The sequence below is a fragment of the Microtus pennsylvanicus genome, chromosome 10 (genome assembly GCF_037038515.1).
Source record: "Microtus pennsylvanicus isolate mMicPen1 chromosome 10, mMicPen1.hap1, whole genome shotgun sequence".
Classification (NCBI taxonomy): domain Eukaryota; kingdom Metazoa; phylum Chordata; class Mammalia; order Rodentia; family Cricetidae; genus Microtus; species Microtus pennsylvanicus.
Window position 1 is genome coordinate 110,855,021 of NC_134588.1, and position 27,046 is coordinate 110,882,066.

The following is a 27,046-nucleotide window of genomic DNA, read 5'->3' on the forward strand; positions in this document are numbered from 1 at the left end:
ACAGGCTGATTTCTCCAGTCTCATCCCTAGTTTTCTACACGATTCTAGCACAAGGGTAGGTTCAGCATCCACCGCAGCGAACACAGGTCCACATCTTGGAAGCCACACCCACTTCTCCCCCCACTGCCATCTCCACCTCCCACCCACTAATTTCTTCTCCATTTCCAAAACCCTTCATTTCAAAGAAATCACACAGCACCCACCAGAGATTCCTCTACGTCGCTGTGGCCATCACCTGTCTCGCTCACTGCAGCATTCTCTACGGTATGGACAACCGCGGTTTGCTTGATCACATTCCAGCTAAGGACGTCTCCCACGTTTGCAAGTTAGGGTTATTTCACACAACTTTGATAACCGCATCTCTGTGCAGGCTTTTCGTGTTAAAAAAAATCATTTCTCATTTCCCAGCAACAACTGCAAGCCTGAGCCGGTGCTAACGGTTACATGTCTAGCTCCACAAACAGCTTTCTGGTCCTCATCACCAGCAGGGGTACATGCGTAGGCCCGGCATTCCACACCACACGAGTACGTGTGGTTTCCCATGTTTCAGCAGACCCTTTCCAGAAAGTGCACAGTACCGTCTCGCTGTGACATTTGGTTAGACGAGTTGGGAGAACCTACGGGAGCAAACGGTGGCCTCGCCTCTCTCTGGATTCCAAGGCATGAGAAATAAAATGGGAAATTTTCAAAAGTCCAAAATGTTACAAAAAGAAAACCAGGATTTTCTTCACAACAGAGCTAAAGCCAGACTGAGAACGCCATGGCCTTCTGATGGGATGCAGAGCACATCACAGAAAACAGAGACAAGCAGACACCACGCCACGTCTCACTACAACTTGGACCACTAACCCACTTCTCAGGATGGAACATGACCAGTTTTCCAGATGGCAGTCTTCCTGGTAAGCTAAAATCTTTTCTTGTTCACACCACATGAATGTCACGCCAGAATCTAGCCTGGCACCTAGCACAAACAAACACTAAATGGCAGAATAAACAGTCGAGTGTGAGGATGGACAGGTGGGTGGGAAGGTAGATACTGACAGGTCAATCAGTGGGTGGGAGGGTGGGTGAGTGAATAAATTGGGGTGGGTAGATACAGTGCGTGGGTGGGTTAAAAATGGTTGGAGACGGGGTGTGGGGATTGACAGATGGGTGAGAAAATGGACGAATGAGTGGACGGGGGTGTGATATGGGCGTCTGTACGGATAAATAGTGTGGGTAGGGGGCTGAGTAAAGGGATGGGTGGGTGGGCAGATGGATGAAATGGATAAGGAGGGTGCCTGGATGGATGGCGTTAGGTGAGCTGATGTACGTCTGGACGGGTAGATAGATGGGGGTGGAGAGGTCAATGCGTGAAGACAGAAGAATGTGGTAGAATACAGATGGGCGAATGGATAAGTGTCCCCAAGTCTTCAGATTTAACTAGACAGAGGACAAAACCAGCATCAAACTGTTGAGCTTTGATCCACTAATGGGAAAGACTACTGTCCTTCCAGTCTCAGACGCCACCTTACTCCTTAGAAACCCTCCTGTCCTCCAAGTCTCAGACGCCACCTTACTCCTTAGAAACCCTCCTGTCCTTCCAGTCTCAGACGCCACCTTACTCCTTAGAAACCCTCCTGCCCTCCAGTCTCAGACTCCACCTTACTCCTTAGAAACCCTACTGTCCTTACAGTCTCAGACTCCACCTTACTCCTTAGAAACCCTCCTGTCCTCCAAGTCTCAGACGCCACCTTACTCCTTAGAAAGGCTTTCGCCCCCTCCAGTGCAGACAAAGGCATCATTTCAGAGTTCATGATTGGCCACCCCCTCTGCTCACAGCCACCAGTCCACAGCAGCCTAGTGCCAGCCTCAGAGAGGACGCCCCAACAGAGAGTACTGTGTGTCACCCCATCAGCCTGGGACACTCACGAACCACCAGACCTGTGCCCAGGCAATGGCAAAGCCAGAGCTGCTCCTCTTTGTTCTGAAGTCTGTAGTCTTCAAACCTTTACAACGCTCTGGCAATGGCCCCTCTCACACCACTCTGGATCTGCTCCAGGTACCTGTGCTGCAAGCACCACGTGGTAACCAGATGTGTCTACCACGAAGAGGGAGAGCCAAAGTTGGGTCAGCACTCTCGCTGGCAGTGGATCAGACCACATCTGCCAAGAAACCACTCAGTGAGCACAGTTTGAGAAATAAAGGGAAGTAGTTTGTTACATTTTCATTCAATTGAAGTAAGTATTAGAATAAATAAATATAATACTGCATAAGAAAGAGTATATACATATATGAAGTCCTCCCAAAGAAGAAAACTTAATCTGCTCCATCTCGGTCCAGACAGCTGCACCCCACACAGCTCTTCACAGGAGTACAGGACAGTGGGCCCTTATCCCGGGAGCTTCATCTCGTTAGACTGGCATTAGGGAAGGAGAGGAGCAGCCTCCAGGAGAAATATGAGGGCATGAGGCTCTGACTGTGTGTGGCTTTGACGTTCCTCAGGGAGAGGCCACTCACCCCGCAAAGGGCCAGTTCCAGAGGACCAGGTTCCTCAGCCCTGTGCACACCCAGCAGTGAGGACCTGAGCCATGGGGCCACGACTAACCATGCCATTTCTCCAGCCAGACCACAGCAACAAAAGCACCGAGCCCCACAGCCAGCCAGCCTTCTCAGAGCCCCTACAGGGTCATTTTAGTTCTGAGGACAGAGAACACGGCGTCTTAGGTGGTGGGAAGCCACAGAGGCATGAGAGAAAAGAGGCAACTGTGACCCACCCGCTCTGCATCCAATCACAACAGACCCGCAGCCAGAGCTCAGCCGTTACTCAACCTCCTTCATCTCCTCACAGAGCTTGGAGGAAACCCAGACCGGGGCTGACCTGGAGGAAAAGCATTTAATCTCAGCCAAGCAGCTCAAGGGAAAGCTTGATTACTTTATTATTTTACATGACCAGAGGAAGGGAGGAGGAGGGGAAAGGAGGCAGAGAGGAGGGGGAAAGGAGGAGGAGGGTGGAATATGCCCCTGGAAGCAGTATTGCCCTCTATAGGAGATGGAGCATTCTTCAAGAGTCAGGGCTGTGACTGAGAACCAACTGATACCCGCCCCACCCCACCCCCAAGCACACTTCCCAGGCTTCAAAATGCCCCAGAGGACAGCAAAGTAGACGCAGCTGCAGCCCAAATCTTCCACCCTGAAAAAGCACCAAAAACAACTCTGCCAAGGAAGGCCACGAGGAACACTTGGTCCAGGTGCTGAGAGGCTGGGACTAATGAGGCCAAGGTGGCGGTCCAGACTCACAGAAAGGCCGGTCCGGCAGACAAAGCAGCACTGTGGCCCAGCCGCAAGCAGACCTGCCAGCCAGCTGCCTCGCTGTCCAGTCTTGGTCACACCAGGGTGAGACACATAAGGAGATAACTCAGCCCTCACTCTGCCTCCTCCCCAGCATGCGGGAAGACGTGTTCCACAGAGGTTAAGCTGAGTCTACCTGCCCAGCCAGACCTGAGAGCACCACACAGGAAGCTGAACAGGGTAGTTCCACTCCCCACGCCCAAACTGCAAAGCCACCTCCTGGGACGCCTCCGACTTTGGAATGGCCAGTATCCCTGGCCTACTCCTTGCCCTCTGCGCTTGCTACAGACGGGATAGCCACCACCGTGCCAGGCATGGCTCAGGGACCAGCACTGCTTCATTTCTGGCTTTCCAGTTAGCCGACCACCCCCATGTGAAAGCAATGTAGCTCCCAGTCCTATGCCCAGACCAGCCTGAAACAGAGCAGTTCGGAAATACACGTTGACAGGCCCAGACCCTGCCTCAGTCCTCAAGGGCTGTGGAACCCGCAGGCACCTCCCTTCTTGGCTCCTGTACAAAGGACTGAACCCAGGTCTCCTCACCTTAGGCACAAACACAGCTCTGCCACTGAGCTGCCTCCCAGCCTGCCTCACTTCTCTCCCTAGCACCACATAGAAAACTCCCAGGAGCAAAGACCAGAGGCCAAGAGCAGCAGCCACCAGGTCCTAGGGTCTGCCCACCTGCAGACGTGACCTCTAAGAGGCCAAGAGCAGCTGCACCAGGTCCTAGGGTCTGCCCACCTGCAGACGTGACCTCTAAGAGGCCAAGAGCAGCCGCCACAAGCCTCTGCCCACCTGCAGAAGTGACCTCTAAGAGGCCAAGAGCAGCCGTACCAGGTCCTAGGGTCTGCCCACCTGCAGACATGACCTGGGAAAGCACCGCTTTGCCATCACTGCCCAGAAGCCAGTGCCATCTCCGCTGCAGACCTGAGGACACAGACTCAGAGGCAGGGAGTGACCGGTGACAGACTTGATGATCACACACACTGTGAACGACTCCGGTCTTGGCTAGAACGGTAGTAATATCAAAAATAAAACACACACCTTTCCTGTTGCTGCTCCCTCTAGAACACGAATCACAGCTATCCTGCTTCTGTGTTGTACTAGGAATTATAAGAAAGATGTTGAGAGCATGTGTGCCGGTTATCGGCGAATGCCGTGCCATGTGGGGCCTTGGGGCCCAGAGAGAGCACTCCACACACGCAGGCGTCTGATACCACACCTGACCTCCCGGGTTTGACCTCCTGGTCTCACATCATGGAGAGAGAGAACTGGCCCCCACCTGTGCCATAGAAATCGGGCAGTGCATGCCTTTAATCCCAGCCCTAGAGAGGTTTATAAAATGGGAGGAGACAGCTCTCAGACACAGTCTCATTCTGAGATTCCTGGAGGCGGGGTTGCCATTTTGGACAGACGTCGGGGTAAGAGCCAGTGGCTGGCTGCTTTGCTTTCCAGATCTTCAGGTTGAACCCCAATTTCTCTCTGAGTTTTTATTAATCATGCTTCACTAGTTTGTGTCAAGTTGATATAAAACTAGACACTACAATTGTGATCCACCAGGACCCAGGACCTCTGTAAATGCAGCCAGTAATCTTAACTGCTGAGCCATTTCTCCAGGCCCATCTGTCTCCGCTTCTAAACAATAATTCCTGAACTGTGAGGCCACACATAATCTCCCAAGTAAGCAAGTCTGCACGAGACCATTCCATCAGAGATGAGCTTAGTGAGCGCCAGCTGAGGTTAGCTCAGGTTGAAAATGGTTTTTAGGAAACAGTCTGGAGGAAATCACAGTAGGGTGAAATGAGAAGACACCTTCGGCTCAAGAGTCACTCTGGCTAATGCTGTTCCCAGGCTTCCTCGGTGCTACCCCGGTCTCCTGATTCAAAGCCTGGGCCTCGTCACCAAATCCAAAGGAGAAAGAGGCTTAAAAGCAAATGACACACGAACTCGTACCTTCTTTGCGAGCAGCATGGCCAACTGAGACACAGCTGCATGGCCAAGGAAGAGCCACACCAGGCTCCGCTTCCCCCACTCCAGCCAGAAATTCCACTCAAAGTCAGTCGGGTCCTAGGAGGGAAGATCAAAAGGTGGCATTACCAGAGGGGCTGTGCTGTGTGTGACCTGGAGAGAAGGCATCGCCAGAGGGACTGTACCATGTGTGTGACCTGGAGAGAAGGCATCGCCAGAGCGACTGTACCGTGTGTGTGACCTGGAGAGAAGGCATCACCAGAGTGACTGTACTGTGTGTGTGACCTGGAGAGAAGGCATCACCAGAGTGACTGTACTGTGTGTGACCTGGAGAGAAGGCATCGCCAGAGGGGCTGTACCGTGTGTGTGACCTGGAGAGAAGGCATTGCCAGAGGGTCTGTACCATGTGTGTGACCTGGAGAGAAGGCATTGCCAGAGGGACTGTACCGTGTGTGACCTGGAGAAAAGGCATCGCCAGAGCGACTGTACCGTGTGTGACCTGGAGAGAAGGCATCGCCAGAGGGGCTGTACCGTGTGTGTGACCTGGAGAGAAGGCATCACCAGAGCGACTGTACCGTGTGTGTGACCTGGAGAGAAGGCATCGCCAGAGGGGCTGTACCGTGTGTGTGACCTGGAGAGAAGGCATTGCCAGAGGGTCTGTACCATGTGTGTGACCTGGAGAGAAGGCATCGCCAGAGCGACTGTACCGTGTGTGTGACCTGGAGAGAAGGCATCACCAGAGCGACTGTACCGTGTGTGTGACCTGGAGAGAAGGCATCGCCAGAGGGGCTGTACCGTGTGTGTGACTTGGAGTAGGTCACTGGGGGTCCAGATTCTCTCAGACAGCATTACCCTCCCACCTTGAACTGTCCCCTCCAGCCTGGTCTCCCCACAATTCTGCAGGTGTACCTTTCCTTCTAACTCAGAGTCTTCATGGACACTGGTCCTCCAGGGCGGACTCTGTAAAAGGTGAACAAACTACTAGGGTTCAACTCCTGTATCCAAGATCACATGACAATGATGGTGCACTCCCATCCTGCGGAAGTTACCTTTCTCTTGCTGTAATAAAGTACCATGATTGAGGAAACTCATAGATGACAGAGTTTATGTGGGGCCTACAGCATCAGAGGTCAGTGTCCATGACCATGAAGTGACAGAGAGCAACAGCAGGCAGACAGACACGGCGCTGGAGCAGCAGCTGAGAGCTCACATCTGGATCCACAAGCACAGGGGAGAGAGCCCTAATGGTGAGGGCTTTTGAAACCTCAAAGTCAGTGCCCAATGACACACTTCCTCCAACAAGACCACACTTCCTAATCCTCCCCAAACAGTTCCACAAACTCACGAGGGCCATTTTCATTAATTCCCTACGGATGCCAAGATACGTTCTCACTAATAAGAAAGATGTAATTCGACATTTAGCACATTGGCATAGGGTCAGCTGTACTAACTCTTACTGTACTTACAGTCAGCATGATATCTGGATAAAGAAATGAACTAATTTCACACCAACTTGCAATAAAAGAATAACTATAGTATGTATCCACCCCTTCTCTTGAAGCAGCTCCTGTAAGCAGAACACTCGGGTACCCTGTTCCTGCTCTGGGAGGCATCCGCAGGGCAGGTGAAAGGACATGAGGAAATTTAGCCTGAGGAGCTCCAGTCATGGCCACAACAGCGAAGCTGAGCACAGAGAGACTGGCTGCCCACAACACGCAGCATAGTCAGTAAACAACTCATCACCACACGATGGTCAAAACTTCTCACCCAGCTTATGTGGGTGGGAAAGGGGCCTTCTTATGCCTGCTAAGGTGAACAGCCTCCTTATCTCTCCAGGAGGATTCAGCACCCCACTTGAGGGAAATAAAGGGGAAAGTTTTTAAATCTCACTCGAAATGTAAGAAGCAATCTCATGCCTGTTATGAAAATAAAACATTTGTGTGCTGGTCAGGGTTTTGTCAACTTGACAAAGCTAGAGTCATTGGAGAGGAGGGAGCCTCTGTTGAGAGAAAGCCTCCATAAGATCAGGTTATAGGCAGGCCGGCAGGGCATTTTCTTAATTAGTGATTTATGTGGGAGGGACCAGTCCATTGTGGAGGGGCCACCCCTGGGCTGGTGGTCCTGGGTTCTCTAAGAAAGCAGGCTGAGCAAACCAAGAAGAGCAAGCCAGAAAGCAGCACTCCTCCATGGCCTCTGCATCAGTTCCTGCCCCCGTGTTCCTGTCCTGACTTCCCTCGGTGGTGGAGTGTAAGCTGAAATAAACCCTTTCCTCCCTAAATTGCTTCCAGTCGATATTTCATCACAGCAATGGAAATCTAACTGTGAGAGTTGCTTCCCAGGACTGAGTTCCCAGATAAGACCACACACACATCAAAAGTTCAGACTTGTGTTAGCACACCACATTCTGACATGTCACTTGTGGAGATAGTCAATCCTCAATGTCAACTTGACTGGACTCAGGATCACCTGGGAGCCACACCTCTGCCTCTGCCTGTGAGGCTTTTCCCATAAAGATTGACCCACTCTAAACATGAACGGGACCATTCCACTTGGCTGGGTTCCCAGGCTGAACTGAAATGAGAACTGGAAGAGAATGAGCTGAGCACCTTTCATCTCCCTTCTTCCTACCACAAATGTCCTGTGACCTGCCAGCTAACATGCCTGTCACCATGATGAACTGGGCCCTCAAATGTATGAAATAATCTTCCTTCCTTAAGTAGCCTTTCTTTAGTCAGAGCAACAAGAAAAGTGACCGATCTGCGAGTCCCACGCGCCTCATATCCTGAGTTAACCAGCAGGCTTCACTCGGGGCCAGCGAGACTGTGGTGGGTAAAAGTGCTCACTGCACAAGCGTGAAGACCTGAGTTAGATCCCAGAATCCATGTGACAAGCCAGATGTGGTGATAAGCATTTGCAATCCCAGCACTTCCAGGGCAGGGGCCAGACAGACAGGACATGCTCCAAGATAACATCCTCTACCTATGACAGGGAGCTGCACACATGGTCACGTGGACAAGACCCACACAATGGCAACACCAGCTGAGATCCCACTGTAGCCGGGGAAAATCCTTCACAAGGCTCCACCCACACATGAAGAGCTCCAGGCAAGCAATGGCTGCTAAGGGAGGTAGAATCATCTTCTTCAGGAATAGGTTAGCCAATCCCAAGTGGTCAGCCCTAAACACATACAAATGCAAGCACTGGATGAACTTAGCAGGTTGTACTCACACACACACACACACACACACCATCAGGACGCTGACAGGAAGTGGGTGGGGGCAGGAAAGGAGTTGGAGGAGAGAAGAATGGAGAGGGGATGTAAACAGTGTAAACACAGTACTCATGTATGAAATTCTCAAAAGCTAACATAAAAAACTTTTAAGTATGAAAAAAATTATGACCCCAGCCTCTCTGACAAATCGCAACTTTTCCAAATTTCAGCCTCGGGGAGAAATCTATGCAACACAAGGTAAGGCAAGGAGGTGTTATTGATGTGATATGGAGGTTAGTTAGGCTTTCTGCCCTAAGTTTAGGGATTCTATGTCATTAACTTATGCGCGCTCTCAAGTGTTGGGATTTCTTTTCTTTTTTTCTTTGTTTCTTGTAAATAAATATTTTCTGAATAGGGCATCAAGGCAAATGCCCACAGTGATAGCACTTGAGAAGTGAAAGTTAAGATCCAAGAGTTCAAAGGTCATCCTCCTTGACATGCTGAGTTCTGGGCAAGCCTGGGCTACAGGAGCCCCTGTCTCAGAAAGACACATACACGGCTGGAGAGATGACCCAGTGAGTAAAGATGCTTGGGCAGCCTGGCTCTCTGACTGAATCCCTAGGGGCCCGTATGCCAGAAGGAGAGAATCAGCTCCCGCAAGGTGTTCTCTGACCTCTGTGTATCGAATATGTGTGTACATGCGCATACACACAAGCAAATAAATAAATAAATGTAAATTGTTTTTGAAAGAAGTCATGGCAGTGACCACGTGGTTTTTGTTGATGGATATTTTACCAGCACAGGGTTCCAGCTCACCTGCTGTGTACTGGTTCCATCATCATTCCAGCCCCACATAGCACAACTCCATGCCTTAGGTTAGAAGGTGGGAAACTACATTTCCCAGAATGCCTTGCTGCACGCCTGTCCATCACCTATCTGTCTCTGATGGCTGTGAGACTCTTCTGGGGGAAGAATGCCACTGGCCCTTTACTGAATACTACAGGGTCCATCAGCTGACGTGTGCAGCTTCCCACCTGGTCGCCTCTTGTTAGTGGGCTCACAGCACTGCTTCCCGAGCCAGAAGCTGGCAGAAGGATCAAACTCACCTCAACTGAAGGAAGAGAGTCCCACAGGAAATTTGCACAGAAGAGGTGTGCTCTCTGAGTGGACATGGGCTCACCCCTCATCGAGAAGTTACCGGAAGACATTTCTTTCAACAATTGCTTTACTATTTCTAAAATGATTCAAACTAAATCATTTTATTGCTCACAGTTTCCAGGATGAACAGTCTCTCCCTCCTGAAAGACAAGATGCCCTCACTAACAAAACTGAACCTTCTTTTCTGTGACACTCAGTCCCTGCTGAGCCACCTGTGCCACCCACACGGGCGAAGAGGAGGCTGGCAAGGAGGGGCGGTACCAAGAGTCAGCTCAAACAGCACCATGCCCAACACCCCCACCACCTCAGCCTGGCCTCGTGGTTCAGGGATAACAGGGAAGGAAGAGGAGAGTCTTCACAAGAGGGAACCTCTGGCTCTGCTGGTAAAGGCCTTGCTGTGCAGACATGACGACCCCAGAACCCACATAAAACAGCAATAACAAAAAAAAAACAGGTGTGGTGGCTTAGGTGTGACCCCCAACACTGGGGAGGTAGAGACAGGAGAATCCCTGGGGCTCACTAGCTAAGTAACCTGTCTCAGAACACAAGGTGGCCTGTGACGGAGTAAGAGCCTCAAGCTTGACCTCTGACCTCTGTGGGCATGAGTCTACAGGTGCACACAAACAAATCCACAAAAGAAGCAATTACATCTGAAGGACCTAACTGATGTAAATAAGCTCCTTTAGTGTCTTCACCCCAACACCCTCTGGCAACAGATCTCACCCACCAAGCTCCCACACTCTGGTTATACTGGCCTCACACACACTTGGTCTAATACGGACAGATTTGCTCCATAGCTTTCCCTTAATTCCTGACGCTAACAGAAAGGAGGTCTGTATCAGTTTCCGCAGCAGAATCTCTAAGGCTGTGTGCCTTATAAAGAAAGGAGGTTTACTTAGCTTCTAGCTTGGAGGCTCAAGGTCCTGGTACCCGCTATCATAAGAACCTCGTGGGAGATGACAGGAGCATGTGTGACTAAGGAGATCACAGGACAGAGCAAGATGCCAGACCAAGCTGCTCCCTTCTGAGGACCTTCCTGTCCTACTGTCTCTGCTGTTGTGACAAGCACCATGACCAAAATCAGGGGAGTACTGTAAGAGGTCGCTTGCTTGTTCCCGGCTGCTCAGCCCCGAAATAAGCCCACAGAAACCATATTATTTGCAATACTGTTTGGCCAATAGCTTAAGCATATTTCTGGCTAACCCATATCTTAAATTAACCCATCTCCATTAATCTGTGTATCGCCATGAGGCTGTAGCTTACCGGGTAAAGTTCTGATGTCTGTCTGTGTCCGGTGGGGCTACATGGCTTCTCTCTGACTCTGCCTTCTTTCTCCCAGCGTTCCCTTTAGTCCCGTGTCTCCCCCCACACACACCCCACCTAGCTCTATTCTGCCCTATCAGGCCAAGCCAGTTTCTTATTGACCATAACCAATGGTATTCACAGCATACAGAGGGAGGAAAGGGCTCATTTCATCTTTTGGGTTATATTCTGTCATCGAGAGAAACCACAGCAGAAGTTCAAGGCAGGAGCTTGCAATAGAGGCCATGGAGGAATGCACTGGCTTGTGTTCAGGCTCACAGTTAGCTAGGTTTCTTACGTAGCTCAGGCCCACCAGCCTAGGGATGGCACCATCCACAGTGGGAGGGCCTTCCTACACAATTGGCAATCAAGGATCTGACCCTCAGATCTAGACAATTCCCCAACTGAGACACCCTCATATATATAACTCTGAATAGTGTCAAATTGACTCCCAAAAAGCCCCATCCTTTTCTTCCTTTGTTTTGGTTTTCAGAACCTCTCTGTGTAACAGCCCTAGCTGTCCCTTTTCTTTTCTTTTTAAAATGTGTTTAGCATTCATATATCTGTATGCCTGAGGTGGCCAGCAGAGGGTTCTGGATACCCTGTAACTGGAGCATCAAATGATTGTCAACCACCAGCTGAGTTCTGGGAATCAACCCTGAGTCCTCAGCAAGAGCAGTCAACCTCTTACCTGTCAAGCCTTCTCTCCAGGCCTGAAGCGGCTCTTGTAAACCTCCTGCCTGCTTCACTGACACACTAAGAACCAAGTTCTCAACATCCTGCCATAACCAGACCATAGCAGAATCTATGTCTAAAAGGAAATGCCAAATTCCAGCATGAGCTCAGGAACACACACACTTGCACATGCACACACACACACACACATGCACGTACACATATACTCATGCGTGCGTACAGCACGCATGCCCACGTGAACACACATGTACAGGCATGTACACATGCACACACTCACTCTTCTTCGCACTGACCATGTTTTTTACAAAGCATTTGGAGAGAAGAATTGTAAGTTACGGATGAGACTGATATAATCGGGAATAGTGACCCAAAATATGTAAATTAAGACAGCTGTAGTGGTGATGTTTATGATCTCTGTATCGAGGACAGCAGTTCTCAACCTGTGGGTCACGACCCCTGGGGGGTCGCATATCTGATATTTACATTACAACTCATAACAGTAGCAAAATTACAGTTATGAAGCAGCAATGAAAATAATTTTATGGTTGGGGGGGGGGTCCCCACAACATGAGGAACTGTATTAGAGGGTCATAGCATTAGGAAGGTTGAGAACCACTGGTCTAGGGGATGCAGGCAAGAGGATCCAAAGCTCAAGGAGTTGTTTAGCTACATGGCGGACTTGAGGCCAGCCTGGGCTACATGAGATCCTGTCTCAAAGAAAAAAAAAGAAAGAAAAGAAAAAGAAAAGAGAAACACATAGTACCACAACAGAACTATAGACCGTATTACAGACACCCATGCCTCTTCTACAAAACGCATTGTCGATTTACACAAGTCATAATACCCACTCTCCAGAATATCAGAAGACATGGAGAAAATAAATATCTCCAGTCCTTTGGGGACCACAGCCTTTCACTCGGGCCCTTACATTCAGAGAATTTGGTTTCTGCTCAGAAAGTCCTCTGACCTTCACAAAGTGAGTTTGAAGCCCACAGGGTGGCACATGCCTGCAATTCCAGCACCTGGGAGGCGGAGACAAGAGGACTTCCGTGGGCCAGCCTGGGTTAGAGAGTGAGCCTGTGAGCTGGAGGCCAGCCTGGGCTAGAGAGTGAGGGGCTAGAGAGTAAGCCCGTGCGCTGGAGGCCAGCCTGGGCTAGAGAGTGAGCCTGTGAGCTGGAGGCCAGCCTGGGCTACGTGACTAGACACTGTCTAGGGGAAAAGTCAAAGCAGTCCTTCGAGCTTCTATACCTAGGGTGCAGCGGTATACACAAGCTGCACGCGATCACGTGATGACGTGATCACGTTGTGTGGCACGCACAAAGGAGCGCCTAAACCATCAGGAAATCTGGGTCAGACTCGTGGACTTGCTCCCCAGTTTACAGAGTTCTCTACAGAGATGGGAATTCCCCAGTAAGCTTTGTTATTGTTCCCACTTCTTGTAGGTGTATGTTTACTTCAGAATAAGTACGTTTTATAGAAAAGAAACAGAAATCACATAAGTCCCCATAAACACAAGAATTACAAGCAAGTTCCTGCAACACCGAACCAGGAAGTCCAGACCTCCCTCCGCTCAGCCCCCTTAGGGAACCAGGCATTTGTGAAACCTCAAAGCCACGTGAGTCAGACAACTCATTTGCATACCCATAATTCCTTGCACCTAATACAATGTTTGAATCTTAAAATATATATGTGTATATATATTTCACTCAACATCTCTAGCCAAAAGAGCTTGGAAGATTACTTTATAGACAAGGTGGTGTGAAGTTCCTGGGGCTGAAAAAGTCACCATCGATGAACTAGGAGATGAAGTTACTGGTGTACACAGCTGAAATGTCATCTCGTTATGCTCTGGTTTCTCTTCAGATCGTATAAATCTTTCGCCTTTTACTAAAGATTTCCGTGGAGAGGAACAAACCTGAGTGTTCACTAATTTTTTGTGGCCTTGCATCTTGCAAGGCTGGCAACTTGGTTTTAAAGGTAGACTGGTAACTTGCTAAGTCTTTAACTAACTAAGCTAACTGGCTTGTCCTTAGGAACTGCTCTGCTGGTGTACTCTAAGATATGGGTAGAAGACTTGAAGCTTCTTTGTCTGAGCACACAGGTGGAGAGACACACTGCAGAGCTGAGTCTTTGTGAGGTGGGGCACAGGCAGAGAAGCTAATACCCGCTTCTCATCTGTCTGCTACAGCCCCTCTGTGGACACGTGTGTATAAATTCACTTGAAAGCACCCCTAAAAATCGTTCCTAACATTGAACATGACCGCAAGAGGGACCCCAATTGAAAAGGTGTGAGTTAGCCTTTGAGAAAACCATATTCTAAACACAGCTGTAATTTAAATAACACAGGACCTAGAAATATTTGACAACGGAGAAGAGTGGAGTTCAATACACTGTGCTGCCCCACTTAAACCGCCCCTCACCAGCCTAGAACCGCGCCCCTTACGTGGGGGCAGCCTGATGAAGCTTCTGCGCCTACAGATGGTCAACAGAGGCACAGGGCTTCCCGCGTTTGATGATGGTTTTTACCTCTGCTCTCCCTTAAATATTCCTATGCTGAGCTGATGTCTGCAAGGCCTGGTGTCTACATAGGTTAAGCTACACAATCCTCCTGCCCCACCCGCCCACATGCTGGGGTTACAGTTATCCACCATCATGCCCAGCCCCGATGTCTTCTTAAAGCCAACATTCACTTGGCATCTGTTGTTGCTTTCCGCAGGGGAGATATTCAGCATGAGGGCCCAGGTGTTCACCGCCTTTGCCTTCCGCAAACTTACCAGGCCTCAAAGTTTCCTCTCTAACTCTAGAACTCCAGGCCACCTACCTACATGATGTGCAATGTGGCAGGCCATAGAAGGATGAAAAATGGGTGCCACGGAGCACTAAACAGATGGCTGTCAGGTGGCCCCATGGGGTGACTGAGCACTTAAAACTTCTCCACCAAGGCAAGGGCTGCCAACATACATGTACCCGTGATACAGGCCATCGGGAGAGCTGTCAGGAAAAGTCTTAGAAGAGGTCAGGACCCAGACCCTGGAGCCTTGGCAGGGCCTGATGGGAGCAGGAAGGCTGAGGAGGCAAAGCCCCTTTGTCTAGAGATAGCAACAAGCAACGGGGCTGAGCTTGGTCCTGACAGCAAAGGCTGTGATCCCTTCAAAACCTCTAGGTTCCTGAGTTCCTTCCTAAACCTCTCAGTGCCTAACCCTGAGTTCCTCCCTAAGCTTCTCTCCAGCCGAGTCTCTGCTCCAGGGCAGGTCTGCTCATTGTTGCCTCCAGCCAACAAGTCTGTGCCACCTGAAATGCCTGTGAGGCTGTAATAAGAGAGGCGGTAACACTGTATCCTCAGTGACCCACAGGGCTACCTCCCTGACTTCTCAAATCCCAACGGGACCAATCCTCCCCAGTTCCCTCATCTGTCAAGCAGCACAAGCTTCTGTTCTTACTAATGATTCTAAAAAGAGCGGTCATGAAATATAAACATCCAGAAGAGGGGCCATACGTGCAAGTACAATTTACATCCAACTGAATAAGGGGTTGTGTATCTGGGTACACACGCGTGTACACCAGAGCACACACGTAGAGGTCAGAGGGCAGCTTTCAGGAGCTGTTTGTTTACTTAGCGTGGGTTCTTGGGCCTGAACTAGGGTCACTGGTCTTGGCAGGAAGCGCCTTCACCTACTGAGCCATCTCACCTGCCCTCCACTCGGCTTTCCTCATAGGTTCTCGGGAATCGACCCAGGCTCTCATCCCTGCATGGCGCGCGCTTTATTGGTTGAGAGGTCTTTGCAGCCCGCATCTGGATTTTCATGAAAATGTCCAGTGGGTAGAACAACACAAATGCCAGAGAGGACACCCCACACAGGGCGAGGCAGACACCAGCCTGGCATTGAGCCCAGAGCAGGAGAGGGCTGGCAGCCTGGGGAAGGAGGATGGGAGCCGAAGTTGCCCTGGTACAGGCCTCAGGACAGGGTGGACAGTGGCCCTTTGGAAATGACTGTCTCCAAACACTTGTTGGGAAACAGGGAATTCTGAAGATGAAGTGCCATTTTATGCCCCAAAGCCGGTCTCAGGACAGGAGCACTATACACACAGAGTAAGCTGAAGACAAGCCTCATGGCACTCATTAAACACTAAAATACGTTAGCACTTTGAACACTTCAACATTGAAAATGGAAAAATGAATACACCATTCAGACATGGCTTTGCCTTGAATCCCACCGTCCAAGTCAACACTGACATGGGGTCCTGTTAGGGAAGGAGGTGGGGGTGGTTTAAATAAGAATGGCCCCCGTACGCTCATCAGGGAGTGGCGCTACTTCAGAAGAATTAGGAGGGGTGGCCTTGCCTGTGCATCAGGACGTAGAACTCCGCTACTTCTCCAGCACCACGTCTGCTTGTGTGCCCTGCTCCCTGCCCTGACATTGGACTGAACTCTGAACCTGTAAGTGAGCCCCTAATTAAACACCTTCCTTTATAAGAGTTGCTTTGGTTATGGTGTCTCTTTGCAGAAGTAGAACACTGACTAAGAGAGTTTCTGGGAGCAGAAGGGGAAGCTGGGAGAAGCTGGTACCCAAGCACAGTACTTCCAGAAAAGAATAGAACACAAGTCTGATGCCTTGGCCAGCAGAGCACACTCTACCGTCTCGGCACACAGCACCGAGCACTCCTCCATCACACAAAGCAAGGCTAACACTGGCAGCATCAGAAGGCTGGTTCTATCCACCCCTTACCTTCTTCAGTCCTCCAAAGAGAGTGTCCGTCTCCAGCTCAAATTCTTGGTCCAGTTCATCTTCATGCTCTAATAAGAAAAAAAAACTCTGTTAGTCACATCTTAACTAAATTGGGTCTAAATAGCAGACATACCTAAAAGATAAAATACGTCCTGCAAACTCGGCAGCAGGCAGACCTTCCTTCCACATCCCTGTAGTTCCTTCCTTGTGACTGAGTTCCAGGGAACGCAAGGTGGGGCTGATGGAAACGTCCCTCTCACCTTGGATAAAGGTCACAAAGAGAGAGATCAGGACTGAAAAGTGCTCAACACAGGGAATCAGGGAAGGTTGAAAGGCTCAGCTTCAGAGAAACAGACCGTCCAAACAGCAGGATGTGGGCCCCCTGCAGGCAAGGTGTCCTCATGGAGTCCTCATGGACAGATGATTTTCCAGTGGCAGGTTCTCAGCATCTGTTCCTTCTTGGGCAACTCAATCCTGCAGCTGTGAACTTTTAGATAGTTGTAGACTGTCTGGGGAATGGCTCTCGTCTGTAATCCCAACATTAAGAGGCTGTGCAGGTATGGAATATTTTTACATAAGCCATGACTCAAAACTGACAGGGCATCCCAGCATTGTATGATAGGTGCTAACACTGTGTTCTAGAATAGCTCCATGGCAGGAGAGTAAGCATGCTTCCAGGTAACCAGTACCGCTCAACTACTGCATATACATATAACATGAACATGTACACTACACAGCTGAGACATTATCTCCAAACAACAGCAGCAGGAAAGGAAGAAGGTGTCCTCCATGGTAGCAGCCAAGACCGAGCTGTCACTTTGAACCTCGCCCGCACCCACAACAACCCCACCCCCACCTCAGCTTCTATGGGCGTCGCAGATGCGAGCCACCATCCAGACAGACTAAAATTAGCTAAGATCTCACAGCTGCAAAAACGAGCTGCTCAGTGAAGAGCAGATGCTGAGAAGCTGCTGCTGCAAGACATCTGCCCATGAAGAACAGCAGCCATCGGACGCTGCGAGGGCACCTTGTCTGCGCTCACGACAACCTGCTTCTGCCACCAAGGATAGAAGACCCTCTGCCTGGAGCTCCTTACATGCCACTGAAAACGGAGCCTGTGAAGACCCGCACCCGAACACCACTGGGTACCAACTGGAAACCCTCTACAGCACTGGGGACAAAGTCTGGAAGCCCCTCGTGCCACAAGGGACTAAGCTTGGGAGCCAACAAAAGACCAACCCTGGAATCCCCCACATGGCTAAGGACAGAGCCTGGGCACTCCCCATGCCACTGGGAACCTGCAGCCAAGACAACTCTCTCTGCTAAGGTTCAGTTCCTGTTCCCAAAACATAGCCTGGGAACATGAGAAATGGAAGAATTTCTGCCCAAGAGCCCCGGTTACCGGTCAGCTATTTATTCTCACCCTTCACAAAAGGCTACATCAGATCCCCTCTGCCTATTAAAGGCAAGGTTTGCATTTGAATCTCTGCCAATGAGCTGTTGTGTAAGTCATTTACTTACAGCAGCTAACCTTTCACTAGCACCCTACAAAGTCTGTAGTATTCTGGGGTAGGGTCCGTAGAGGTCACACACACACACACACACACACACACACGTCAGGCCCTGCTGTTTCCATGCATTTGAAAGACTCCGATCAGCTCCCACTCAACCTTATAGCACTAAAAAAAATAAGAAGCCAGAGAACACAGCCAACTGGGGCAATAAATGGGAACGTGGAAGGGAACAGAAAAGATGTGCTTCTAGTAAAAGAACTCAATGACAAGTCACACTCAGCTATTCATAAACAGATTATGTTATAGCAGAGACACACACGGTAAGAAGTGGGAAGTCTGGGGCTTCCTACTGCCTCCAGTTCCCTCTCAGAGAATGTCTCACCAATAACCCAATAAAAACAAGGGAGATCTGTAAATGGGATATAAAATAGCAAACTGCAAGAAGACCTCCCAACAAGGCCCCTCCTCCTGAACTCTGAACGTCTTAGGCCAAAGGCTGATGGAGCCCAAGAGGCTGGGGCCCCAATTCTAGGGCTTGCCCTCGTATGTACTGTATCTAAGGACTTTCTGAGAGGCTTATTAAAGTACTCAATAGACAGGACTGGGGAGATGGCATCATCGGTAAAGTGATTGTTGAACAAGCGTGAAGACCTGCATTCAAATCCCCGGACCCAGGAAAAGCCTGGTCCTGCGATGCATGCCCGTAAATCCAGCACTGGAGAGGTGGAGACCAGCCAGCTTAGCCCAACGAGCAAGCTCCAAGGCTCAGTGAGGTAGACAGAGAGTGAGGAAGAAACCACTTGTTTGCTGTTTTCTCAACGGCCACGTTGCTGTGCTTAGCATAAGGTTTCCAGACCGTCATCTCCCTTACTGACCAGAGTCAATACAGGAGACACCAATGCAAACCTGAAAAGGGCTAGGCTAACAGATCCGCCATCTCTGTAGGAAAGTCACGAGTGACATGGAGGTTGCCATCTAGCACACTGGGAACCTTGACTGTCACTGTGAGAACAACAGGAGACAGGTTGTCAATCCTTGGCAACCTACATGGCAAAGCACTGAGGTCCTATCACTGGGCCCTATTACACAATGGTCCCTTGGTGGCCCCACCCACCCTCAGCAAGCTCCTAGGGCCAGGCCACCTACTCAAGGACACAACCCCTTGCCTTTTCCCCTTACCAGGAATGAACTCTCTAAAGTCACCCGATTGCAAACAAGTTCTCTAATCATAACAGGAAGTAATCACCTCTTCACCAAGCCCTTGTCCCGTGAGAGGTTGGTGCATTGCATGAACCGTGTAAAAGAAAAGGAAGGTCCACTTACAAGGGCGGCCGTGTGCTCTCATGAACTGACTTTAGCAATGGCTGTGCCTGCAGGGCAAACAGGGAAAAGTGAAAGCACAGGGCCAGCGTGTTTGACTTCGGCTGTAGCTGGAGACAACTGCTACATAGAAACAAAGAAACTGGAGGTGGCAAGTCAAACAGAAACTTTGCACCATGAAACTGGCTCTTCTGATCCCCAGGTGTCACTGTCTGTGTAAAGACACTGGCCACAGATCACCGGCCAGCAAAGAAAGGAGAACAGGTAACATGAAAACTCAAAACAACAGAAAGCAGAATTCAGCTTATGCAAACAAATGTCAATAACAGTTCACTTGTGCAGAAGGCCAATGCTTGGGGACTGTGTGGTCACCAGGATTCAACTCGGCTACTGTTCATTAGGAAATGGTTGACACAATTAAATAGACCTATAACTGCTGAAGAAGTAGAAACAATCATCAAAAGTCTCCCAGCCAGCCGGGCGGTGGTGGCGCACGCCTTTAATCCCAGCACTTGGGAGGCGGAGGCAGGCGGATCTCTGTGAGTTCGAGACCAGCCTGGTCTACAAGAACTAGTTCCAGGACAGGCTCCAAAACCACAGAGAAACCCTGTCTCGAAAAAAGAAAAAAAAAAAAAGTCTCCAGCCAAAAAAAAAAAAAAAAAAAGCCCAGGATGAGATGGTTTCAGCTCAAAATTCTACAAGATTTTCAAAGAAGAACTAATACCAACACTCCTCAAATTATTCCACACAATAGAAACAGAAAGAACATTGCCAAAATCTTTTTATGAGGCTACAATTACCCTGAAACCCAAACCACATAAAGTCATTACTAAGAAAGAGAATTACAGACCAATCTCACTCATGAACATCGATACAAAAATACTAAATAAAATACTGGTAAATCGAATCCAAGAACACATCAGAACACTCATCCACCATGATCAAGTAGGCTTCATCCCAGAGATGCAGGGACATATGACATATGAAAATCTGTCAACGTAATCCACCATATAAACAAACTGAAAAATAAAAACCACATGATCATCTCATTAGATACTGAAAAAGCTTTCGACAAAATACAGCATCACTTCATGACAAAGGTCTTGGAGAGAGGAGGGATACAAGGAACATACCTAAACATAATAAAGGCAATATACAGCAAGCCAACAGCCAACATCAAACTAAATGGAGAAAAACTCCCAGCGATCCCACTGAAATCAGGAACAAGACAAGGGAGGAGAGAGGAAGGGAGGGGAACAGAAAAAAATGTATAGCTCAATAAAAGCAATAAAAAAGAAAATGGTTGCCACAGAAAACAGAAAAGCTGCTAAGTTTAGCTAAGTCCAAACTCTGCTCTTTGAGTAAGAAAATAAACCTGCTGAAGGGATAAATGTGAACATTTTCTAAGGCAGGGAATGAGGTGCGTGTAGTATCTGGACATTCTAAGAAAATGGAAACATGCCATTAACTCAGAATATGGGAACTTTTCGATCAATCTCCTTTGGAGGAGACTTGAGCCTCAGCAGCTGAGAAGAGAGTGAACCAGTGGACTTAAGGCACTAGGTACAGTGGCTCACAGGGAGGGGTGGCACCCATTGCACCAAAGGCAGAATCTCCAAGGCTAACACTGCAGTCTGGCCAGGCACACTCGGAAACCGATTCTCATTTCAGCTTAGAGGAATGCGGTCATCTAAACCACCGTGGTCAGGGTGCACAGCAGACATCGGGCTGCTCCTGAAAACTTGATTTCCTTAACATAAAAGACATTAGCGGGTTGGACAAAGAAAATCCTCTGTCATCTGATGGGGTGCGGCAGGTGAATACAATGCAGCACTTGATTCTGGGCAGCTCTTTCTGTCACGAATTTGTTTAAGCATACATGCGTGTGTGCATGCTCATGTGTCTAAGTGTGCATGTGTGTACGAGTGGGTCGAGGACACTCAACCTTGCCTGCCCCTAGAGAACATGTCCACCTTATATTTTGAGACAAGAGCTCCCACTCGGCTAAACCTTGTCTAAATGCCAGCATGCCCTGAGGACCTGCCCAAGTCTCTCCATCTCTGAGATTACAAACCCACACCATGACCTTCATTTTAAAACAAAACAAACAAATAAAAAAAGGCCTCTGGACACTGAACTTAGATCCTCCACTGAGTCATCTCCAAAGACTGTCAACTTTTATTTTAAATGCTCATTTATTATTTATTGATTTATTATGTTTACAGGTATGGCTATTTTGTCGCATGTACATAGGTGCACCATATATGTGCAAGGGCCTGAATAGGACATTAGAGCCCATGGAATTGGAGTCACATATGGCTGGGAGCTGTCATGTGGTACTGGGAATTAAATCTGGGTCCTCTGCAAGAGGGGAATGGTTAGTGGTGTTCAGTGGACTGCTTATATGGAGGGTTAGCTCTTCTTACACATCCTCTATCAAGCACATCTGAGATGGATGATTGGCTTGTAGGGTCCATCATGGGGCAACTGTGCTAGGAAATGCTCATGGGCAGCCCAGGATTATCTACTGAGCACTCGGAAGGAAGGCAGAGGCAGGGAGAGCTCTGTAAATTCGAGGTCACCCTGGTCTACATAGCGCGTTTCAGGACAACCAGGACTACATAATGAGATCCTATCTCACAAAATAATAAATAAAAGAAACAGACATGGTGGTGCACACCTATAATCCCAAACTTGGGGGCTGAAGCAGGAGGATTTTCAGGAGCTCAAGGCCAGCCTATGCTATAAAGAAAAAGCCTGCCTCAAAACACAAAAAATTCAGCTGTAAATGCACCTCATTCCATATACTGTTTGCACAGTACACATGAAAGGCTGGGCTCAATCCCCAGAAAATAACAGGCATGGTGATACATGCCTGTCACCCAGCACTCAGGAAGTGGAGACAGGAGGATCAGGAGTTCAAAGTCAAACATAGCAAGTGTGAAGTCATTCGGGGCTGCAGAAGACCTTGCTTCCAACAAACAAAAACTAAATATTGTTTTAGATTTTTAAAGTGTATGTATGTGTGTGTGTGGTGTGTGTGTGTGTGTGTGTGTGTGTGAGAGAGAGAGAGAGAGAGAGAGAGAGAGAGAGAGAGAGAGAAAGAGAGGGGGGGAGGGAGAGAGAGAGACTACATGACTTTATGTGTACCACATGCATACAAGTGACCTTGGACGACAGAAAAGGTCTTTGGATCACTGGAATTGGAGTTACAAGCAGTTGCAAGTCACCCAAGGTAGGTGCTGGGAACCAAACCTGGGTCCTCTTATAGAGCAGTAAACACTTTTAACCACCGAGGCAAGGCACCAGCCAATAAACAGTGTAGTTTCTTTCACTTTATAATTCCTACTCTGGAAACCTCCCGGGAGAAGCACTCAGACACATGCAAAGACACAAACACATCCCTTAGGGAACAAATGAGCTAAAACCTCCAACCCATGAGGTCGACACAAAAGGAACAAAGCAACCCGACAGAAAGAAGACAATCAGAAACTGAGGCAGTGGAAAACATGAAGGAGCCAGGAAGTGATCTGACAATGCCAAACACTAGGAAGACTCACAAAAACTCCGGCACAGCTAGCTGATCAAAGAAAGAAAACGACATGGGGAAAGGGGAAGTGGGAAAACAGAACACGAGAGGGAGGGAGAGAGAAAACAGGAATAAACTATACAGCAGGGGGAGGACTGGGACCAAGAGGAAGGGAGAGGCAAAATGTTAAATCAGCGGAGAAGGAGATAAAGGAGACAAGTGGCTAAGATGGCACCGCACGATAAACCACACCGAAGCACTCCATCAAACATTCTCAGAGCACTCCAAACAGTCAGAATGCACACAAGAACCGGAAATCCTAAGTATGGATAGCACGGACCGCAGTCAGAAGCTGACGGATGGCCCCTCGGCCGCTTTCACAGGTGGCCGGGAGCCTTTGTCACCAACAGTGGTCGATAATGACCACTCTGGTCTTCAGAAAGGCTTCCGGTAAACTGACACAGTCCCAAAATCAGATGCTCTGTTTTAGAGAAAGGCCATTAATGCCAGACTCCTTAACCAAGTCTCAGGACGCATGGTAGCCAGGCATGGTACTGCACAGAAATGAGGCAGGAAGGTTACCATGAAGCTGAGGCCAGTTTGTGCTGTACTGAGACCTGGTTCAAAAACAAAGCAAAATGTGAGATCCGTGATGGGGAATATCTTTTCTTGTGTTACAGGTAAATGCTCCCACCGTGCCTGAGTCTTAAGGTGCAAAGCTGAATGTGGGCAGCTTCTTATGAGAACAAAAGCACACGACCAGCAATGGCCTTGGTTAGCACACAAGCAAGGTAAGAACCCATCAGTATAAAAACCTGCACACCGCTGTTTATAGTGGCTTTATGCACAGAGGCCAACACTTGGAAGTGATTGTGATGGAGAAGCCTCAGTAGCTTCTCCACTAGGCCTGGGCCTCAGTTCAGTTTCACTTTGGGGTTCTGTAATCTTTTAAAGCAGGAAAGGGAGCCCCAATCAGGTTCCAGATGACCTAATCCGCAGACAATTAGGTCAAGGATGGTCTAAAGCCACCCTCCTCGGCCTCTCCTGGTTGCCTATAAAAGGAGCCTGTGCGCTCTGGTGGGAGGGGTGGTGTAGCCATTTTATTGCCCAGCTGGCCGACTGCAGCTTGCTGGAATAAACAAAGCTATTGTTGCTTGCATCTGTGAGCATAGACTGTCTTTGTTTTGTAGGAGAGTAAAAAAGGGACGAACATGCGGGTGAGCTTAGTTAAAAGGGAAATCTTGTGCGTGTGAACAGAGTCGCACTCAGTCACACAACGCGTGACGTAGCTACGTAGGGTCACAGGGCCCCTGGGCCGGCTAGAGGTTTGCCTGAATGCTGGTGGGCTGCCGGGTGGGGTCAGTATAACGCTGGAATCTTATATGTCCAGACAGTGGAATACTATTCAGTGCTCAAAAGAAGGGAGTTGGAAACCAACACCCGGGTTTGATCCCCAGCACTGCGTGAATTGGGCAGACAGCCCACACCTCTAATCTCAACACTCGGGAGGTAGAGGCAGGAGGATCCGAAGTTCAAAGCCAGTCTAATGCTGCCTGAGACCTGTCTCCAGAAGGAGAGAAGAAAGGGGAGGAGGGAAGGAAAGGAGCTGTGGAGCTGTGAAGGTTTAAGTCCCCTCAGTGCTTTTCTCTGGATGAAAGAAGCCACGCTTAAAAGACACACGCTATGAACTCCAGCTCCATGGCATTCTAGAAGGAAACCGATGGCCACAGCAGAGACCAGAGGTTTGGTGGGTGAGTTGGTAGAATGGAGCATTTCTGAGGGGACACACTGTTCTGTCATAGTCTAACGATGGATGCATGTCACCCTACACGTCTCAAATCCACACAGTATACAATACCCAACAGACAGTTGGATCTCTGGTGTAAACTGCGGAGATTGGCCAACAATGCTGTCAGACTCAACGGGACAGATGCACCCCTGTGGGACTGGACACTGACAGAAAGTGGCACACGCTAGAACTCGGGCATTTGGAAGCTTTGTCCAGGCTATTCAGCTTTACCCCAAACCCGAAACTACTACAAAACAAAAACCTTTTCAAAAGGGAAAATCTTCATACAATAGGGAGTTATCAAAAATGGCAGTTATTATTTTTAAATCACAAAACTTTAGGATCGCTTATTACACAGCAAAAGACAAGTAAGACAGCCATCTATGGAAGAGACTGATGCACTGGTAAAAAATGCAGCCATCTAGGGAAGGCACTAGCTCACTGACAAAACCTACCCCTGCTTTCTTCCGCTCCAACAGGGCTCCTTAGTGCGCTGGATAAATGCCCCGCCCCCAGAACACCTAGCCGAACTTCTCGCTCCGTGAATGAGGCCCCAGGACTGCGCTAGTGAACACAACGTGAACAGATATGATGGAAGCATCCTTTGGGTCATGCTTCCCAAAGGAGAACGTAACTTCACTTTCTCGTCCATCTTTCCTGTTGGGCAAAAGGCAAACATGCGAACTTCAGCCAGGGCAGTGACCTCACTTGAGGCGGAGCCACCTTTAAGGACCCCAGAGTCACTGGCAGAGGAGCGGGGCATCTCATGCTGACTAGACTCCTCGTAACCTAGGGACCTGTTTATCTTGGGCGCTGCTGCCAAGCCTGACTTCTGAGTAACACTTCCTTTCACTGTGCCCAGCTAAAGTGTCCTAAGACAAGGGGGAAAGGGCCCAGAGTGAAGCCAGACTTGGAGTTCCTTCTACTCTGACTCTGATAGCTCAAGGCTCCAGGAAAGGATGAGGCTACTTGGCCAGTCTCCACCAAAGAGCACTTAGTTCTTAACTCCCTTGAATGGCCAACATGGAAAATGGACAGCAAAGTCAACCCTGGTGAGCTATAGGGATAGATATCTGGGATAGGCTGCCCAGAACCTATTTATCACTGTGTTTTATTATGGTCTGGGAATTGAACCCAGGACCTGACCAATGCTGAGCTTACCACTGAGCTACAGCCCAGTCTTTGCCATTCTAAGTGACTGCATCAGCTTCCCCCACACTCCCCTGCCTTCAAGAAAAAGCCCAGAAGCTGGAGAGATGGCTCAGTGATTAAGAGCAGTGGCTGCTCTTCCAGATGACCTGGGTTCGATTCCTAGCACCTACAGGAGAGCTCACAACCCTTATAACTCCAGTTACAGGGGGTCCAACACATTCTGACCTCCACGGTACCAAGCATGTCATGCGGGCAATGCAGTCATACACATCAAGTAAAATTTCAGAAGTATTTTTTAAAAAGACAGAGCCCAAATCTCTTCATGGATTTTAACAGCTGTCACACTCCTATACAGTTCTTCAAGCTGAGGTCAGGGCTCCCCATGACCCATCAGACCCTGCACCCCAGTTCTGCTGAGTGATCTGTGGCTCTGACCATGCTGTATTCTCCCTCATCCCGATGGCAGATGCAAGCTTGTCTACAGCCTACAACCACCTCTCTGTCCACGGGTCCTCAGCATACTTTGCTACCTTTTAAAATTATATTTATTATTATTATATCTGTGTGTGCGCGCATGTGCGTGTGTGCATCACGATGTGCACACAGAGGTCAGGAGACAAAGCTCTCTCCTTCCACCTTTCTGTGAGATCTGGGGACCAAACCCAGGTGATCAGCCATACCAGGGAGGTGCTTTACCCACAGGGCCATCTCCCCAGCTCAGTTCCCGCTCCTCCTAAAGACTAGCTCAGCAGCACCCATGATCGCTCCATCTGTAATCCGTTAGCAGGTCAAAGCAGGAAGACTGTGTGAGTTCAAAGCCAAGCTGGGGCTACCGAGTGATTTCACGACCTGTGTGAGTAACTTAGCACGATTCCATCTCAAATTAAAAAAGCAACTAAGAGAGATGGGGAACGTGGCCTGTGGGTAGAATGCTTCTAGCATGGGGTACAAGATCCTGGGTTCAGTTCCCAATACAGGAAAAATTTTTAAGAATTAAACTATGGAAGTGGGGTGTGGTGGTGGTACGTTTCTGTAGCTCCAGTTACTCAGAAGGCTGGAGTAGGAAATCCTGAATGAGAAGCTAGCCTGGGCAACATAGCAAGACAAAAGAAACAAAGAGAAAAAACACAGAAGGGATGGGCGTGGCTAACACCTCGACCTCCTCCTCCAGTCTCAAAGGAAGCTGTTGAAAGAGAAACAGTTTACTTTGGATCCCTTCAGGGCCTTAGAGAGAGAAGTTGGATCAAACGTCACTACTGTTTGTTGTCAGAGCCTGGGGGCACTGCTCATTGGCAGGTCACGTGTTCAGAGGTCCTTCCCAGGGCCAAAGAGAAAAGCAGCCACTGTCGGA

The 27,046-nt window shown here is 49.1% G+C and overlaps 1 protein-coding gene and 1 non-coding gene across 3 annotated transcripts in view; one reads left to right on the forward strand and one right to left on the reverse strand.

Moving 5' to 3' along the window:
- Hhat (hedgehog acyltransferase) overlaps positions 1–27,046 on the reverse strand; it is a 252,716-nt gene that overhangs the window by 212,512 nt on the left and 13,158 nt on the right. For both annotated transcript variants that reach the window (XM_075989510.1, XM_075989511.1), the window contains exons 3-4: positions 16,392–16,459; positions 5,283–5,396 (exon numbers count right to left, since the gene is read on the reverse strand). In XM_075989510.1, coding sequence (XP_075845625.1) covers positions 5,283–5,396; positions 16,392–16,459 — 182 coding nt within the window. The remainder of the gene's footprint in view (positions 1–5,282; positions 5,397–16,391; positions 16,460–27,046) is intronic.
- Positions 13,508–13,623, forward strand: LOC142859262 (U5 spliceosomal RNA). The gene has a single exon (XR_012912172.1). It is a non-coding gene; the product is annotated as a U5 spliceosomal RNA (small nuclear RNA).